The sequence below is a fragment of the Molossus molossus genome, unplaced genomic scaffold (assembly GCF_014108415.1).
Source record: "Molossus molossus isolate mMolMol1 unplaced genomic scaffold, mMolMol1.p scaffold_m16_p_4, whole genome shotgun sequence".
NCBI classification, from domain to species: Eukaryota; Metazoa; Chordata; class Mammalia; order Chiroptera; family Molossidae; genus Molossus; species Molossus molossus.
Window position 1 is genome coordinate 66,595,478 of NW_023425377.1, and position 19,454 is coordinate 66,614,931.

General features: G+C 49.7%; 1 protein-coding gene across 6 annotated transcripts in view; it reads left to right on the plus strand.

Moving 5' to 3' along the window:
* ELL (elongation factor for RNA polymerase II) overlaps positions 1 to 19,454 on the plus strand; it is a 73,272-nt gene that overhangs the window by 25,023 nt on the left and 28,795 nt on the right. For all 6 annotated transcript variants that reach the window (XM_036240028.1, XM_036240027.1, XM_036240025.1 and 3 more), the window contains exon 2: positions 13,525 to 13,572. In XM_036240028.1, coding sequence (XP_036095921.1) covers positions 13,525 to 13,572 — 48 coding nt within the window. The remainder of the gene's footprint in view (positions 1 to 13,524; positions 13,573 to 19,454) is intronic.

Sequence of the window (19,454 nt, forward strand, 5' to 3'; positions counted from 1 at the left end):
TTGACAAAGATGAGGCAGCTCTGCTGTGTTCCGTTCTCCACATAGAAAGACCAATGTAAGGACGCTGCTGAGCCAGGTGACAACATGAAAAGTGGACAGTGGCACAGTGTCTTGTCACTAATGAACTTTCATTCCTTTGCTCAGTAGAGCTCCAGCTGTCTCCTGGTTTCTTGGGGGATTGGGGAATGGGGAGTGGGAGTCAGCTTCTAGACAAATACCTGAAGTTTATCTTGTCAATTTGAGCCAAGACCAATCACTTTTGTTTTTAGGCACGTGCCAAAATGTTTTATAAAAGGTGATATTTTGGACTTCAGGCTCATGCGTGCTTTCAGAGCAAGGCTTCCCTCTAACAGGCTGGTTAATGCATGAGGATCTACAGAGAGGGGAATGCCTTGCACAGCTGCTGCCGAGGACACTGGTTGGCAGGGTGACAAGAGTGTCTGAAATAGTGTGACTCCATTGATGCAGAAGGGAAAGGCAGTCGGGAAAGATAAATCCCGAAGTGACAGAGGGCCTGCACCTCCTCATCTGGGAGGGTCCTGGGTTCGAATGCATGCTTTACCACTTACTAAGCCAGTGACCTTGAATCAAGCTCCTGGTTTTCTGGGCCTTGGTTTCATCATCCACCTGGAGCTGGTCCTGGAAGCATGTGGCCTTGTCCACGGGAGGTCCCACAATCAGGCTCTAGAGGTCCAGTGGGCACCAAGCACCTGGCAGAACATACCTTGAGAGAGGCCAGCAGCCCCGCTGGGGGAGCCCAGTTTGGTGACATTTCTCCTTCGGCTTTTTTCTTTGAGGGATCGTCATCTTTCTGGGGAGCAGTTGGCTGGTGGATCTTGGTGGACCTTATTTATGTACCACCTAACTGAAGAGCAGGGGCAGTCCTATCATGGTATGGGAACCAGGTGGCAACTGACAAGCATGGAGAGATAGTCGGGGATATCTCACTTGCTGCTCACCTGCTGGGGCCTCGGGCACAGTTTTTAGGCTTGAGGATGCTCTTTTGTCAGTTCTCTGGTGCCCAGAGGGGGTGGTGCTCACCATGATGGGGAGAGCAGAGAGCCTCCTTGCAGCTGGGGTTACAGCTGCATGGGCTGCCAGGCCTGCCCCCTGGGCTGCAGCAGGTCCTGAACGTCCAGAGTCTGAAAGTCCAGGTTGTTCCAGGAAGTTCTGTTCTGTTTGTTCAGGTGATAAAGGATCTTCTTGTTCCTGAAGTCTGACACCTGGGCCTGTCAGAGGCCAAGCTAGGATCTGAAGGGAACAATCCATTTATGGCTCTGTCAGTGATGAAACCTGAGCACCTGGGGTTCTCAGCTGCTGGTGCAGGATCCCTCAAGGCTGAGGAAGGCAGCTGGCCTGACCTAGCAGCTCCCGGGTGCAGGTCGTGGATACAAGAGAGTGACCTGCTGGTGGGCACTGGCTGAAGGCCATAGGGAGTGGGGATGGGGGTGGAATCATGCCCCAAAGGGAAGAGAAGGCTTTGGTCACAGCTTTTGTGTCTGATTTGTGCCTGCATCTCCTGGGATGAGTTTGAGGTGCTTTGCAGGGGTAGGTGTTGAGATGGGGGATATTAGAGCTGAATTAGGTACTGAAATGTGGAGCATTCAGGCAGCTGGCATCCTGTTATGCCCTAAAGGATCCTACAACCTAGGTTAGGCCCTCAGCTTCCTCTTTGTATGGTATCATCTTGGTTGTCATGTCATCCTCAGGACATGGGCAGATGACAGGTTTGGGCAGAGTGAATTTGACACCGAGTTCAGCTTCTGTTGTTGGTGAGTTTTAGTGGACAATTAAAAAAGAAAAACAGCCCTGGCCGGTTTTGCTCAGTAGTTAGAGCATCGGCCCATGTACCAGAGAGTCCTGGGTTCAGTTTCCGCTAAGGGCATATACCTCGGTTGCAATTTGTCCCCAGCCCCAGTTAGGGTTGTGTGGGTGGTGGCCACTTGATGTGTCTCTCTCACATCGATGTTTCTCTCTCTCTTCCTTTCTCCCACCCACTCTATCTAATGATAAATGCAAAAAAGAAAAAAAAAAGAAAAACAGCCCTGGCCGGTTTGGCTCAGCGGTTAGAGCATTGGCCTACAGACTGAAGAGTAGCAGGTTTAGTTCCTGGTCAAGGGCACGTACCTTGTTTGCAGGTTTGATCCCCGGCCCCAGTCAGGGTCATGTGGAAGGCAACCAACTGATGTGTCTCTCTCACATTGATCAGTGGGAAAATATCCTTGGGTAAAGATTTAAAAAAAGAAAAACAAACCCCTCAACATTCAGCTCCTGGTAAGGCTGTGTCAGACCAGCTTTGGTCAAGTACCAGCGTGCTTTCTTGCCTCTTTATTTGCATTTCCCATTTATCTCATCAAGGGTTCCCTGAGAGAGAGTGGGAAGAGGCCAGGACTCTACTCCCAAGGTCTGTTCCTTTATGGAGGGAGAGCTCTTTGGTCCTGGAGCAGAACATGGGGGCAGGATTGTAGACTCTGAGACATGGCACAGGCTTTCTCTGTCCCACAGGGGAGGGCAACATGGACAAGGTCAGATCTGGGGTTTGGTCATTCAGTGGCCACTGCTGTGGGGTCAGGGGTACTAGTCCAGTGTGTGGCCTGACCCCTCTGCAGGCTGTGTGCACTGGGATTGTGCAGTAGGTACCCATGTAGGGCAGCTTCTTAATTTTTCTATTTGAGGAAAGACAGATGGGAAAGATGAAATAATAATGAGGCAAAGGTATTGAAAGGAGGGCCCTGCCCAGGCGTAGGTTGCACTGCTCAGAAAGGTGGCAGTGGTTGGTGACACAGATGGGGATGTTCTCTGTCGATAGAATAGGGCTCAGTGGAACAGGAGCACTTTACTGTGAGGAAGTGTTTAGTGAATGTTTGTCTCAGTCCATTACCACGGGGTCACGTACATTTCACAGAGTTTGCATACATTGAAATTGGGGTAAGATTATGTAGGGTGGGAATCAAGTGTGAGCCATGTGGGTACCCAAGGGCTGGTCTTTCTGTGAAGTTGGGATCAGCTCTGCTGGTGAGTAAGGACCCCAGCTCTGCCCCATGACCTCCAGCAGCCCTTTCTCCTCTCATTTTCCTCTGTATAGTGGGAATGCTGATAGTTGCATAGTTGAAGATGGGAGTGGGTTTTGTGAAGGAGGCTGGCTCCACAATTCCACAAATCATTGTGTTTAGTTTGGCAGATATTGCCATGGAGAGCCTTTGCCCAACAAGGCTACACTGCCCCCTCTCGTCAGGGCTCAGAAGCTGTCCACCTGCATCGGAGTGGGACACATGTTAGACCCTGCCATGTGGGTCCATTTGTACTCCCTCCACACCAACATCCCTTGTTCTCTGATCTGCTCAGTGCCTGTCTGTAGACCCACCACTTTTGGCCCCTGGGGTGGTCATCATGTGGGCTGACATGAGGGACACAGGGGACCTGGCAATGGGAAGTTGTCTGATCCCCTGTGGGCCTCAGGGCAGCACGTGTTGCAACTCAGGGTGAGGGGTGGGTGTTGGGGGTTGAGGACCCCACTGCTCCATCTCACAGGGATTGTCGTGCTGGAACCAGATGATGTCTACAAACCCTGTACCATCTTGGTGGTTGGCATCCAGAGAGCATGGAACTGGGAATCTGAGAGACCCTTCCGCGGGGCAGGGGTGGAGGAGGTAGGCACTGGGTGGGGTCATAGTTCTCAGGAACTTCTTTTCTGGGAGAGGAGAGAGAAGTTGGTAAGACTTTAGAAGATTTTCATAACATAGAACCATTTTTATAAAAAAAAATTTCTTTATTGATTTTAGAGATTGAGGAAGGGAGAGAGAGAGAGAAACATCCATGAGAGAGAACATCAGTTGGCTGCCTTCTGCATGCCCCCCACTGGGGATTGGGCCCACAACCTGGGCATGTGTCCTGACTAGGAATTGAACTGCCAGCTGCTTGGTGCATGGGTCAATGCTCAACCACTGAGCCACACCTGCCAGTCAAAATAGAACTATTTTTTAAAAACAAATAAAGGCGCCCTGGTGGGTGTTGCTCAGTGGTTGGAGCGTGGGCCCACACAACGAAGGGTGGTGGGTTTGATTTCCGGTCAAGGGCATGTACCTGGGTTGCAGATTTGATCCCCAGCCCCAGTTGGGGCATGTGAGTGAGGCAACCAGCTGATGTGTCTCTTTCTCTCTCCCCCGCCACCTTCCCTCCCTCCCACTCTCTCTAAAAGTCAGTAGAAAAAATATCCTCAGGTGAGGATTAACAATAAAATAAACAAAAAGAAAGGCTAAGACACCAAAGAGCAAGCCCCATAAAAGAAAATTGATTAATGCCACTTCATCAAAATTAAGAACTGATTTTTTAAAGAATGCTGTTGAAGAGAATGAAAAGACAAGCTGTGGACTGGGAGAAAATCTTTGAGAACGCATCTGATAAAGCTCTAGAATATATAAAGAACTCTCATAACGTGATGATAGGAAAGCTACCCAGTTGTTTTTTTTTTAAATCCTCAAGGACATTTTTTCCATTGATTTTTAGATAAGAGTGGGAGGGAGGGAGAGAGAGAGAAATGTAGATGTGAGAGACACACATTGATTGGTTGCCTCCTGCACGATCCCAACTGGGGCTGGGGATTGAACCTGCAACCCAGGTACGTGCCCTTGACCGGGATCAAACCTGCAACCCTTTGGTCCGTGGGCCAAGGCTTTAACCACTGAGCAAGACTGTCCAGGGCTAAAATTCCCCCTCCCCCCCAATCCTCATCCAAGGATATTTTTCCATTTATCTTCAGATAGAGTGGGAAAGGGGGAGAGAGAGAGAGAGGCACATCGATTGGTTGCCTTACGCACTACCTGACTAGGGCTGGGGATAACCACAATCAAGGTATGTGCCCTTGACCGGAACCAAACTCGAGAATCTTTGGTTTGAGGGTTGACGCTTTAACCGCTGAGCCAAACCGGCCAGTGCACAACCCAGTTTTTAAAAATGCGTTAGAGATTTGTGTAGTTTCATCAAAGAAAATATAAGAATGGCATATTAGGCCCTGGCCAGTTTTGCTCAGCGGTTAGAGCGTCAGCCTGCGGACCAGAGAGTCCCGGGTTCAGTTCCCGCTAAGCGCATGTACCTCAGTTGCAGTTTGTCCCCAGCCCCAATTGGGGCTGTGTGGGTGGCAACCAGTCCATGTGTCCCTCTCACAGAGAGAGATGTTTCTCTCTCTCTCATCCCTCCTCTCTCCCTCCCGCCTCTCTCCCTCCCGCCTCTCTCCCTCCCGCTCTGTCTGAAGATAAATGCAAAAATGTCCTCGGGTGAGGATAAAAAAAAAAGAATGGCATATTAGTCCATGAAAAGATTGTCCACGTCATTAGTCATTAAGGAAATGCAAATTAAAGCTACAATGAGATATTACTTCATCTCTATCATAATGGCGAAAATAAAAAACCTGACGACACTAAATACTGACATGGATCGGGAGCAGCTAGAGCTCTCCTTCATTGCTGGTGGGAATGCAAATTGTGCAGCTATTCAGGAAAATAGTTGGGAACTTTCTCGTGAAGTTACATGTACATTTACCATAGGACCTAGCAGTCATGCTCCTGAGTGCTTGCCAAGTGAAACGAAAACTCATGTCCACACAAAAACCTGTATGTGAATATTTATGGCATCTTTATACTCATTCTTTCCCCAAACTAGAAACAACCCAGTTAGCAAGTGGATGAACAAACTGGTATAATGTTACTCAAGCAGTAATGTAGGAATGGACTTCAGTGATAGTAACATGGACACATCTCAAAGGCATTATGCTAAACGTGTGTGAGTCAGTTGGATAAGGACCTCCGGTAGATGTCCTGGTCTTAACCCCTGGGGCCTATGAATGTGACCTCATATGAGAAAAATACTTTGCAGATGTGATTTTGAGATTGGGGCAGGGTTATTCTGGATTGTCCTCGGTTTGGGGTGGGAGAGCTAAATGTAATCACAAGTGACCTTATAAGAAACAGGCAGAGAGAGAGTTGACACAGACAAGAAGAGAAGATGATGTGACCACAGAGGCAGAGATTGGGGAGATGCTGCCTCAGCCAAGGACACCTGGAGTCCCAGAAGCGGGAAGTGACAGGAAGGATCCTCCCCTGAAGCCTCTAGAGGGAGTGTAGCCATCCAGGATTTTGGCCCAGGGACACTTATTTCAAACTTCTGGCCTCCAGGACTGTAAGAGACTAAATTTGTTGTTTTAAATCACCAAGTTTGTAGTAATTTGTTACATCAGCCCCAGGAAACATGTGGTATGATTCCATTTACATGACCTTCTGGAGAAGGTACAGCCATAAGGACAGAGATCAGTGAAGGTGGGGGTTAGAGTACAGGTGGGCATACTGGATTCAGCAGAAAGCAAGATGGCCCAGTACAGCATGCTGACTGTGTTTACTTGCTAAACCAAGAAGAAAATGAAAGGTATGGAAGGGTGGCAGGGCCACAGTGTCAGGTGGTTTTGCACCTGTTTTTCTAATCCTTAAGTTTTCTTAACTTTTCCCTAAGCTTCCTGAGTGCAGTGTGACCAGGAAAGGGGGAGATGAAGTCCCAAGTGTGGGTCCTGATTGGCACCTGGTTTGTAACTGATTGGACTCCCTTTTCTTGCTTTTTATGGGTCTGTCCAAATGATGAATGTGCCACTGTCCTCCCAGCCAAGGGGAGGGGCTGCCTTGGGCCTCAGTTTAGGCCCTGCCCAGGTTTCTCAGCTCAGCCTTGAGCTGACCACATTCAGTAGACTAACCTTCTGGGTACGTGTCCCAGGCCTTCCTCCGTGTCTGTGGTTCACGGAAATAGCCCCTCATGGTTGCAGACATGGTCTGAACTCTCCATGTCCTCAGTGTTTTGCTCAGAACCTGCCAGGAAGTGTTAGGGAGGGTTCCTGAAAGGCATTTCCTAATCCTCTGTACTTGACTGGAAAGGAGAGGACAGTTGCCAGGAGGTCTGAAGCCAGGCCTTTTCTCAGGACTTCACTCCCCCCTTTCCTGGCCACATCCCACTGAGGAAGGTTGGGTCCCAGCTCTGCAGAACCACACAGACTCTGTTGAAGAAGGAACAGATGCCTTTTCTTCTGTCACTTTCTGTGGACACCTTTAGGTTACTGGGGTGGGGTAGATCAGGTCAGGTATATGGCAGGAAATGCACTGCCCAGGCAGTGCTGACATTGTCTAGTGGGCATTTTAGGACTTGAGTGCTGCCTCCCATGCACGGCCTGTGGTGGATGTCCCAGGGCTGCATCAGGGTTGGGCCAGTCCTTGCTTGATCTGTTCTGTGCACCACAGGGTCTTTTCTGTGTGCATTTTTTATTTTAAACCTTTCACATGGGTATATTCACATGTAGATAGAACAGAGAATAATGATAGTCCCTGAGCTGTCACCCAGCCTCATTCTCTGTGAGCATCTAGTCTACTTGTCTTAATTCTTCCCTGAGGAGCATTTTTAAAATGTTTTTATTGATGTTTTTAGAGAGAGGAAAGGAGAGGGGAGAGAGAAACATCAATTGGCTGCCTCCCACGTACACCCCAACTAGGGATTCAGTCTGCAACCTGGGCATGCGCCCTGACCAGGAATTGAACCAGTGACCTTTCCGTGCATAGGATGACTGAGCCACACTGGCTAGGGATGAGGAGCATTTTATTTATTTATTTTTATTTTTTATTGTTGAAAGTATTACAAATATCCCCTTTTTTCCCCATTAACTCCCTCCTTCCCACCTCTACCCCCCTTCTGCTTTCCCCAACCAAATATCTGTGTCCATTGGTTGTGGATGAGGAGCATTTAAAAAAACAATCACATATATCTTTTCATTTCACCTATGTCCTTCTGAATGACAACATCGAATGCCAACAGATATGGACTGGTTTTTTTTTAGACACAACCTCACTGCAGCTCTATGACAGCACAGAGGCTTAGCTCCTGGCACCCTGCCAGTTGTCTCCACAGGGTCTTCACAGTGGCTGGGTTGAGTCAAGGCCATGCAGAGCTACTTGTGATGTGGTTCTCAGGTACTCTGTAATACTCCATCCTTCTTCCTCTTGTGCCATCCACTTATTGAAGAAACCAACAGGTTGGTCCTGTGGAATTTTCCGCTTTCTGCTCTGATGATCATTCTCCCCTTGCTTTCCTCATGGCATTAATCAGCTCAGGGTGTCTCAGCCTCAGCCTGCTGACTTCTGGGGCGGTGGGCTCAATCTTTACTGTGGGGGCCATCCTGTGTACTGTGGGATTGTGCAGTGTTTCTGTCTCCACCTACCAGGTGCCAGAAATACCTTTCTCCGCAGTCAAGTCACGACAACCAAAAGTGTCCCTAGGGGCAAAATCACCTACCATTGTGGGTAACGCTGTGCCTTACCCACTGGCTTCCTGTGGACCTGGAGGTGGATTTCATAAGCCACTTCTGATTGCCTCACCCTCCAGGCTCCAGGCCTCTTCTCCAAGGGCAGAGATAAGAGGATTTTGGCCATCTCGAGTTCCTCCTTATCCTTGACCTATCTTACCAGAGAGGGTTCTTGGGTCAGCATTTGTGCCTCCTCTCATGGGCTGCCCAGTTCCCTGACTGTCACCTACCCTGCACATCTCCATTTTCTCTCAAACACATCGCCATCTTTCCTACACAGCTTCTTCATCCAGGTGATGCCCCCAGAGCTGCCAGGGGGCCAAATGATTGCAGGGCACAAATGCCCCTGCCTCATTGCATTGAGGCCTCCTTTCTGCCTGCTCCACCAGGCCTCCCTACTATTCCCTGGCTTGGCTGAAGCGCATCTCCAACAAGGTGCTTGTCCCGAGCAGCTTGCAGTTTCATCCCCATTTGAGGTTAGTGGGACATGGCACATTGCCATTGCAGGGGCCTGACAGGGCTAGTGTGGGGGCTGGGCTTCCTGAGGGCCCCTCCATACCTGCTGCTCAGGAGAGACTGCACTGGATCCCTCAAACCCGGGGTGGGGTGTGATCTCTGAGCTTGCAGTGGGAATGACATAATCTCCCAGAGGGTCTGAGGAGACTTAGGGCATTGTTATGATGTTGCTTCAAGTGCAGCTCACTCAGGTACCAAGTGTGACAGGCGTGGAGGCAGCAGTGCTATGTCTAGGGGTATCCAGGGAAGTTACGTTACCTGGTGACTTGCTAATTTTGGTCTGAGGGCCACCCAGAAGCTGCCAAGGCAACAAAGAAATGAGAAACGGACAGTACCCAGGCCAGTCCATCAGATTCTACTGGTCTTAGGACACTGCCTTCCTACCTGCTGTGTAGATGAGGTAACAGAGCAACAGGCCCCACCCCAACCTCATGAGCAATCAGCTCGTGCAGGGAGTCCCTGAACCTCTGGGGTGGCCCAACTGCTGGGGTCCCAGCCAGGCTCGGTAGGTCTGGGGTGACACTAGTTCTGCCATAAATGAACCTCTGATTCAGACTCTGGCTGCTTGTTCAGAAGACACTGTCGGTGCCACACCCATCTTCTGGGAGCCCCACCACCTTGGGGTAACCCCTGGCCCCTGACACCACAACTGCCTTCTGTTTGCACCATGTTTTCTCTCATTTAGTTTTGTGTGTCCAAGTCCTGCACTTTGTTACTGTCTGTGCCTCAGATTGTCAGTGATCTTTTACAGAAATGTAGCTTACTCTTTCATATTCATAGAGGTTCACGATGCCCAGAATTCTTCATTGTCTGTGAGACCTGAGTGTCCATTTGATGTCACTCTCCCTCCTCCTTAAGAACTTCCAGAACCTTCCTTGCAATGCAGATCTACTGTAAACAGACTCAGCTTTAGTCTTCCTGGACAAGTCTTCATTTCACTTTCTTTTTTCACTGGATATAGAATTATAGATTAGTGGTGTTCTACCCTCAGCTCTTCAAAGATATATCTGTTATTGTTAATGGTTATAGACAGGAAGCCTGTGGGGAGTCACCCACATGCATACGTGATGGAGTGAAGTGCTCTGTTGTTGATGGGCTTGGTCCTGCTGGAGGTAGCAGATACCAGGCAAGTCCTTGTGGTCAGGATCCTGGTTTTACAATGACAGCCAGCTATATGGGGATGTGCACTTGAGGCCAGCCCTTCCAGCATCACAGAGAAAGCCAGAGCTTTTAGGCTTCTTGACTGACTTTCCAACAGTGAAATGTCTCATTCTTTTTTTTTTTGTGGTATGTGCCCCTAGCGGAAACCGAACCTGGGACTCTCTGGTCCACAGGCTGACGCTCAACCTCTGAGCCAAACTGGCCAGGGCAGATGTCTCATTCTTAATGCCTTTGGGGAATGAGTGACCTTGAAAGAAAGGGGTCTTCCAGATAACTTTCTCTTCTCTTCTCTTCTCTTCTCTTCTCTTCTCTTCTCTTCTCTTCTCTTCTCTTCTCTTCTCTTCTCTTCTCTTCTCTTCTCTTCTCTTCTCTTCTCTTCTCTTCTCTTTTCTTTTCTTTTCTTTCTTACCTGAGGACATTTTTCCATCTATTAATGCCTTTGGGGAATGAGTGACCTTGAAAGAAAGGGGTCTTCCAGATAACTTTCTTTTCTCTTCTCTTCTCTTCTCTTCTCTTCTCTTCTCTTCTCTTCTCTTCTCTTCTCTTCTCTTCTCTTCTCTTCTCTTCTCTTCTCTTCTCTTTTCTTTTCTTTTCTTTCTTACCTGAGGACATTTTTCCATCTATAAGAGGGAGGAAGAGAAAGAGAGAGAAACATTGACATGAGAGAGACACATCGACTGGTTGCCACCCACACGACCCCAATCGAGGCCGGGTACAAACTGCAACTGAGGTGCATGCCCTTAGCGGGAACCGAACCTGGGACTCTGGTCCATGAGCCTACGCTCCTAACTGCTTAGCCAAACTGGCCAGGGCCAGATAACTTTCTTGACAGCTGCAAAGCCAATCAACTTCACTGGATAGCTCATAGGGAGTGTGTGGTTGGAAGAAGTGGACCACATGGCTGCCCTGTTTGATTGAATTCGTTCCCTGGAGGTACACCCTCCTTAGTTCCTCTCCTTCCTTATCCTAAATCCGGCCTCACATTATCACTGTAATCATGGCCCCTGTTCCCCAGGTCCCCGGAGCACAAAGACCTTGCTATTTGTGGATGGCAAACATAGTGCTCAGATTAGCCCTGACTGACCCTTGTGTGGAAATCTGGGCCGAGAGACCTGAGGGCATGAGAGAGCCAAGACCCATGTACCCTCTACCACCGTAATTTCCAAGATCTGTGCTCCAGCTTTGCTCCTGCTGTTCCCTCTGCCAGAAACACCCTTCCTTCCTGGTTTTGATGCTCAGGTGTCAGCAGAGACATTGTAATAACGACAGGCAGGCCGCTTTGCCTCAGTATTGCCTGTGCTGCCGTGTTCTCGTGTCTTCTGCTTCCCTTCCACCCATGTATATCACTCTTGTGTTAAACATGGCTGGCAGACAGGAATCTGTCCTTGCCTGTTCTTGTGATGTTGCTCAAAGTCCTCATCTTCAGTAAAGGTCCTCTGGGGGCCTGATGTGCTGATGTGCGCCAGCACACACTGATCTGCTTTGTCTCTTTAGTTTTTCTTTTTCTGGAAACATAGATAAATAGACTCATACAATGCATGGTGTTATATGTTGGCACTTCTCACCTAGCCAGTGTCTTTGAGGTTTGTCCTCATTGTATTCATCAGGAGTTTGTTCCTTTTTATTTTTGGGTGGTATTCTCTTGTTTCTCTACCAACTGATGGACATTTGAGTTGTTGCTACTTTTCAGATACTAAGAGTATCTGCTGTGCACATTTATGTATAAGTTCCCATGTGGACGTATCTTTAATTTCTCTTGGTTAATTCCTAGGAGTGGAATTGCTGGGTCATGTGGTAATTCTGTATTTAACATTTTAAAAAAGTGCCAGACTGTTTTCCACAGCAGGCACAAAGTGTACATTCCCACCAGCCATGCATGAGGGTTCTGGGGTGTTGTTCGTCTTTCCTGTTCTAGCTGTTCTGTGCTCAGTCTGCATTTCATTGATGGGTAATGGTGCTGAGTACCTTCTCACCTGCTCAGTGGTCATCTTTTCATGTCTTCTTATCATCTTTAACCTAATTCCAAACGATGGCTATGTTGCATCTCCAAGGGACCTGCCAGGGTGAGATGCCCCACAGGTACTGTGCTTCTCATTCTCTGACTGGCAGCCTAGGGGGGTCAGGTCAGCTGGTCGTGGGTCTGTTTTGGAAGGAGCCTGGTTCCTGTCTCAACAGCATCGTGGCCTCTGTGCCTGCAGGGGTTGGTTTCCAGTTCTGGAGCAGGACAAGGGACTGGAGGATGTTCCTTTCTGCCAGCATAGCAGTGTGGGGCTATGTGTTTGGACGTTTTGGGTGCTTTCTGGGGCATCAAATCCCATGTAGGTAAGTGCTAGTACATAGAGTAACCCCTCAGGTCTGCTTCAGACTGCAGAGTCCTTTGAGATTCTTGGTAAAAGAGGGGGCTCTTGGTAAACAAAGGGGGTGCATGTGTGGCCCTTGTGTCCAAGCTAGTTGAGCTGTCCCCCTCACATGCCCACAGCCATCAACCTACTGGCTGATAGACCCACGGGCTTTAAGAGGTCAGCCACCTATTAAGTCTCGGCCTGCCTGTTGGTTGGTTCTCCCTATGATGGTGGAGCCACCACTCAGAGTAACTCGACCTCCCCAGGGCCTGCCGTGGTCCTGATATTCTGGGCGGGGAGCTGACAGGCAGCCACTCTGGGAGGTACTGGGGTGGCAGGGGGAGTTTCCTTCACTCTTAAGTGGGACCAGGGTAGAGGCTGAAGTGGTGGGCTCAGTGAAAGAGGTGGGAGAGCCCAGTCCCCCGTTGCTACTATGTGGAGGAGTTTGGGTGGGCAGAGGACAGGTTGGCACAGGGGTGGATTTGGGCCCGTGGGTTTGGGGGATGGTGGGGGGTCATGGTGACAAGCCAGGGCCATGTTGTCGAGTGGTGTCTGCTACTCAGAAGGTGGGTGCTCTGGGCCCAAGGCTAGAAGAGGAGGTGTAGCCCTCTATCTGGATTCACATTCTTTCTGAAATTCTACCAGAAGGCTGATCTCTGAATAGCTGAAGCTTAACATATTTATTTTGAGTTTTATATTATATATTTTTATGACATTTAGAAATTCTACCACCCCAAGCACAGTGACAAACTGCTCTGAAACTGTGACATGGGACCGGGGCAGGTGTTGAGCTTTATTTTGCCCATGTGGGGGGACAGAGTCTTCTCATCAGCCTGCCTCCTGGCCAGTGGTGCTCACTCACCCTGATTTTCATTTGGAGGTGGTGTCTGTGAGGCAGGGTGGCCTGGGCTGATCATGGTTTTGGGAGACCAGTGACGGGCTGCCCACTGCCTTTGTCTCCACTCTTACCACTCATGTACCCTCAGCCCATCCCTGCGCCATTTAGGGAACTCTTATAGATCCTTCAAAACCCTATTTCGGTGACCTTTCCTGTAGTTTTCAGACGTGTTGTGTTTTTTCTCACCTTTCCTGAACACATACATGGTCTTTACCCTGCTCCTTAGATAACTGGAAGCGAGGCTGTGTATTTCCAGGTATCTTTTGCTTTTTTTGCAGGATTCTGTTTCACTGCGACCATCAATTCGATTTCAAGGAAGCCAAGGGGTGAGTTGTTTTTGTGTTGCTCATATTTGGAATTGTGGGACTGGTGCAGTCTGGGGTCCTGTCATGACTTGTTGGGTACAGCATTATTTGGTCCCATCCACCTCTATTCCAGTCCCCATGCCAGGCTAAGCTTTGCCTCTGGATGTGTCCAGGCTAATCCTGGGGCTCCTCAGGCCCACAAAAGGCCATCCGTGAGCAGAGGAAAGGTCTCCTGTCTAGCAGCCCCCAAGGGTCCCTCCCTTCCTTTCTATAGCAGATTCATACCTGGCTCCCAGGTCCCCATTCTCCATTCTCACTCAATCTCTGAGCTAATTCAAAGCTGTGGCCCCAGAGTCAGAGCAGTGTCCTATCATGGGTGGGGCACTTGCCTTCCTCTGAGCACCCAGGACCATGGATGTTTGTCTGTATTTTGGTACTGGTTTGGGGGTGATATAGAAACTCAGCATGCCCATTTTATTCTGAAATACACCTTATTCTAAATGACCATGTTAACAGAAAAATCAGGGAATGAAAGAATGGACAAGTTGTTCATAATCCTTACCCTCCAGTCTTAGGTCCTTTCCCCAGCACCTCCCACCCACCAAACACTCCTTGGTCCCTGGCCGGTTTGGCTCAGCAGTTAGAGCGTTGTCGGCCTGTGATCTAGAGAGACCCGGGTTCAGTTCCTGCTAAGGGCACATACCTCAGTTGCAGTTTGTCCCCGGCCCCGGTTAGGTCGTGTGGGTGGCGACCACTCGTTGTGTCTCTCTCACATCGATGTTTCTCTCTCTCCCCCCCTCCCACTCTATCTGAACAAAAAATGAAAAAATGTCCTCTGGTGAGGATAAAAAAAAAAGAAAAGAAAAGAAACACTCCTTGGAACACTAGTTTTACTTCTAGTCTTTATTGCAAATCTTTTTTTAAAATATGTTTTTAATGATTTTAGAGAGAAAGGAAGAGAGAGAGAGATAGAAACATCGATGAGAGAGAAACATCGACATCGATGGGCTACCCTCCTGCATGCCCCCCTCTGGGTATTGAGCCCGAAACCTGGGCATGTGCCCTGACCAGGAATTGAACCAGTGACCTGTGTGTTTTGCTCAGCCAGGGTACCTCCACAGAGGGAGACTCTAGGAGATGGATGTGTCTGTGTGTGCAGATACAGAGATACCAAGACATGCTTGTGGGTAGGCAGGAGCCAGTGCCATGATCCACAGTAGGGCTGCTTCTCAGGGAGACTGAGTTTCCCTCTTAAGACCTTTAGCTGATTGGGAGAAGCCCACCCAGACCATTGAGGGTCCTCTCCTTTACTTAAAGTCAGCTGTTCATGGATTCATGGATGTCACTGTGTCTACAGAACACTTCTGTACACACACCCAGATTAGCTCCTATGGTATCCCTGGGGCTGCAGCCTGGCCAGGAGACACACAAACTAACCATCACATTGATACCAGTCAAGGTTAGCAAGACACACCCCAAAATGCCCAGACAACTCCCACCTCCCTGTGCCTCCATTGGCTCCATTGGAGTCTTGTGATCAACTTTTTGCCTCCTCCCTTTATCTTCCTTGGGATATTTCTCCAGGGGTGTTGGTGGGGTTAGCCGAGGCCCTCAGTCCCTACGGGAAGATGAGGCCAGTGCACAGAAAAGGCCATTGTGGTTGGTGTTCACTTTTCAGCATAACCACTCACAGATGCTCCATTAGGTTCTCCTGGATCTTGTCCTATGTCCCCCGAATTCATGTGGAAGCCTGAGAGCCACATTCACTGCAGTTGTGGGGTCCCACCACCTTAGTTTCAGAATCATGTTTTGCCCACTTTTTCTTCCTCCTGGGCTTTCTTTTGCTTAATGGAGTTTCTAGAGGATTTCAGCATGGAAGCGCTGTGCTCCAGCTCCAGGCAGTCCAGGCCACGATTTTTCATCAGGGGGCTCTTCCCTGTGTGAGCCTATGTGAGGGCTGGATGGACTGTCTGACAAAGGGTGTGTTGTTCTTCCCCAGCTTGCTACGTAGGGTCAGGTGGTCTGCCCTCCTCCTGGGCATTGATGGGATGTGTCCTCCTCCCCCCAGTCGGGTGTGAAAGGCTTGGCCTGGTGCTAGTCTGCATGTGCACTGTCACTCAGACCGGCAGGGAGGAGGCAGGGCACCTCAGCTCTCTCCTACTTTTGAGTGTTCCATTGCATGTGCACAACTGGGCCTACGTCTTCCTGAGAAGTGAGTAGGGGGCTTTTCTCTGTGCACATCTGCAAGGTTAAAGATGAAGGAGCAGGAGGCCAGTTCATTAGGGACGTGGGCTGATTGGATGTTTAGGGATCCATTCCCCAGAGTCCCATGAAGCTGACAAACCAAAGATTGAAACCTATCTGTAGGCTCCTTAGCTCTGGGACCTTGGCCAGTTCTCCTTCTGTCCTTCAGCCTCCTCACCCACCACCAGATGGGGACGTTGTCTGTTTAGAGAGTTGTGTGCACATTGAAGTGGCTTTAGGAGAACCGGTGTACTCCCCGTAGCCCAGGACGAGCTCATTCGGTTCCTGGTGCTCCTCCCTCTCACACATGGATGTAGTGTAGTGGACACGGCATCAACATAACACCTGGATGGATGTTGGGCCCGTCCTAGCCACCCCCCAGTCTAGGCTGGGAGTGCCACTAGATCCTGGTTGTAGAGATATGCCTGGGCCCAATATTAGCTGGTTCTTGGGACATTTCCCCAGGGATGTTGGTGGGGCTGGCCTGGCCTCATGACACCCTCTGGTGGCCATGGTTATCCTTTGCACTCTACAGCATTCACATTTCTCTGGGGAGCTAGGTCCCACCTGAATGTGTTCGGCTGCCAGGACTGTGTCTGCTGGAGCAAAATACTCACCTGTCCTTTTGCCAGGTACATTTTTATATCTGTGTTCTCTGTGCTCTCGGGAGCACTGAGCTAGCTGACCGGTCCTCTGCTGTCAGGGAGTCACTTCTGAGTTGTTAACCTCTGACAGCTGGTAAAGCACTTCTACCTGGCCAGCCCCACTCCAAAACTCTTTAATTAAAAAAAGGAGAGCCCTGGCCAGTTTGGCTCAGCGGTTAGAGCGTCGGCCTGCGGTCCTGAGAGACCCGGGTTCGGTTCCCGCTAAGGGCGCGTGCCTCGGCTGCAGTTTGTCTCCGGCCCTGGTCGGTTGTGCGGGTGGCAGCCACTCGATGTGTTCCTTTCACATCGATGTTTCTCTCTCTGTCTCTCTGTTCCTCTCTCTCCCTCCCACTCTACCTGAACAAAAAATGGAAAAATGTCCTCGGGTGAGGATAAAAAAAAAAAAAAAAGGAGAGCCCTGGCTGGTTTTGCTCAGTGGTTAGAGCATCGGCCTGCAGTCCAGAGAGACGTGGGTCCGGTTCCCACTGAGGGCACATACCTTGGTTGCAGTTTGTCCCCAGCCCCGGTTGGGGTCGTGTGGGTGGCAGCCAGTCAATGTGTGTCACTTGCATCGATGTTTCTCTCTCTCTCTCTCTTCCTCCCTCTAGCTCTGTCTAAAAGATGAATGCAAAAATGTCCTCGGGTGAGGAAAAAAAAGGAGAGCCCTGGCCGGTTTGGCTCAGGGTTCCGTTCCCGCTAAGGGCATGTACCTTGGTTGCAGTTTGTCCCGTTTGTCCCCGGCATGGTTGGGGTCGTGTGGGTGGCAACCACTCGATATGTCTCTTTCACATCAATGTTTCTCTCTCTCTCATCCTCTCTCTCTCCCCCCCGCTAAAATACATACATACATAAATACATAAAAGGAGAGGTTGGGTTTTATCCAGGGCTGTTCAGGGCCTTGGTGTTACCCTGGGTTTGTGGTGGGAACATGAGCTGCAGTTTCTAGAACAAGGTCTGAAAGGGCTAATCACAAGTCTTTAGCTGGTGTCTGTGTGTCTATAAACCACGTCTATTAGGATGTGCTCAAGAGTGAGTCACAAGGTGCTTGTTGCTGTGTCACTGGTAACAGGGACAGTTTGGGAATATCTTCTATTTTTTATTTTTTTTAAATCCTCACTCGAGGATATTTTTCTATTTATCCTCAGAATGGGAGGGAGAGAGAGAGAAATATTGATGTGAGAGGGACACATCGACTGGTTGCCTCCCACATGATTCCTACCAGGGCCGGGGACAAACTGCAACCAAGGTACGTGCCCTTGACTGGAATCAAACCTGCAGCTCATTGGTCTGCGAGCTGATGCTCTAACCGCTGAGCAAAACCAGCCAGGGCAGGAAATATCTTTTTTATTTTTTTTTAATCCTCACCCAAGGATACTTTTTCCATTTATCATCAGATAGAGTGTGTGTGTGTGTGTGTGTGGGGGGGCATCTATGTGAGAGAGACACATTGACTGGTTGTTTCCCGCACGACCCGACCAGGGCTGGGAACGAACTGCAACCAAGGTATGTGCCCTTGACCGGAATCGAATCCAGGACTCATTGGTCTGTGGGCCGACACTCTAACCTCTGAGCCAAACCAGCCAGGGTGGAAATATCTTTAAAATATCTCTGGAATGGTAGTTTAGGAATCTGGAGATATCATGCACCAAAGTTGAGCAGCTGAGGCTCTGGGAGCCTGGGTGGTGGGGGGAGGTGAAGATAGAGCATTGTTCTTCTGAACCCCATAGAGAAGGAAGAGTAGAAGGTACTTAGAAAGGCCCCTGGGTATCTGCCAGGCCACCAAAAGAAGCTGCTTTGCTCCTGGAAGGCATGTTCAGCCAAAGTAGTAACTCTCCCCAGAATGGTTCCCTGGGAATGACAATGATGAAGAAAACCCCTCTAGCAAGAGAGGACCTGATCAGTGGTATTTGGTTCCCGTGTCTACCTGTTTCCTCTTTTTGCCCAAATGGAACATCCAGTGCTGTCCCTCACCATGTCGCTCCCACCCCTACCTGGGACTTGATTTGTCTCCAGAGCTCCCACCTGCACTGTACACAATGAGCTGGGGGAGGACAGTGGCTGACCTGGGATAGATTTCAAAGGGAGGAGGAGGTGAAAGGTTTCTGGCCATGACTCCACTGACTGCCACAGGGCAGCCAACCTCCTACAGGCCTCAGGCCTCAGAGGCACTCAGGGCATCTGGGATGGGATGAGCATGTTTATTGCTCTGGTTTGTTTATCACACAGACACTTGCCCCCATACCCCTATAACCTGGTGTCAGTGCTGCCATCAGACCTATCTAAACCTGTTATATGAGGGCCACATGGTAGCTCCGAGGCCGATGGCAGCCAAGACTCTGCCCAGAGGGCACACTTGTGGCTGCTGCATTTCAAGCCATGTCCTGGAACACGTCAAGTTCTCCTCTGGCACAGAGACAGCTGTGCATTCCTGGGCTGTGCACTGCTGGCTGGTTTCCTTGCTAATTACCAGAGACTGGTAATTATTAACCAGCATCATTAGCCAACAACAGCCCATTAACCAGAGAATGCCATAGCAGTGGTGCCACAGATCTGGGGAAGGGACTTCTAGTACCCCTCTTCCCTCAAGCTGTCCTCAGGACACCAGCCACAAGCACCCTCTCTGTGTGTCTTTCCTTGTCACTATCAGGACCAGGATCTCCTGAGCATTGGTTTCAAGCCCTGTGTCACCCACTGTCCTGCACAGACCAGTCTCTGGGTTCTGTGCTGGGCCCTCTCCTACCCCAGGATGAATTTTGGAATTGGGCATATGTACCTGGATGGAAAAGGCCCACACAAGGTGAAAAGGTCACTTTTGTTCCCTACCCCTTGCTCAGGGGGAAGCATGGTTTCTGCACAGGCTCTGGGAGGGCATCTGCAGCATAGTGAGTAGGCCTCTGTGCACATGGCCTGTCACACCATCAGCTTTCAGCTGGGTTGCAGGGGGCATCCTGAAGCTGTTATGAGTGGGCTTCCTACACCCATGTCCTTGGGAAAGCGTCCCGATTTGTCTTGATA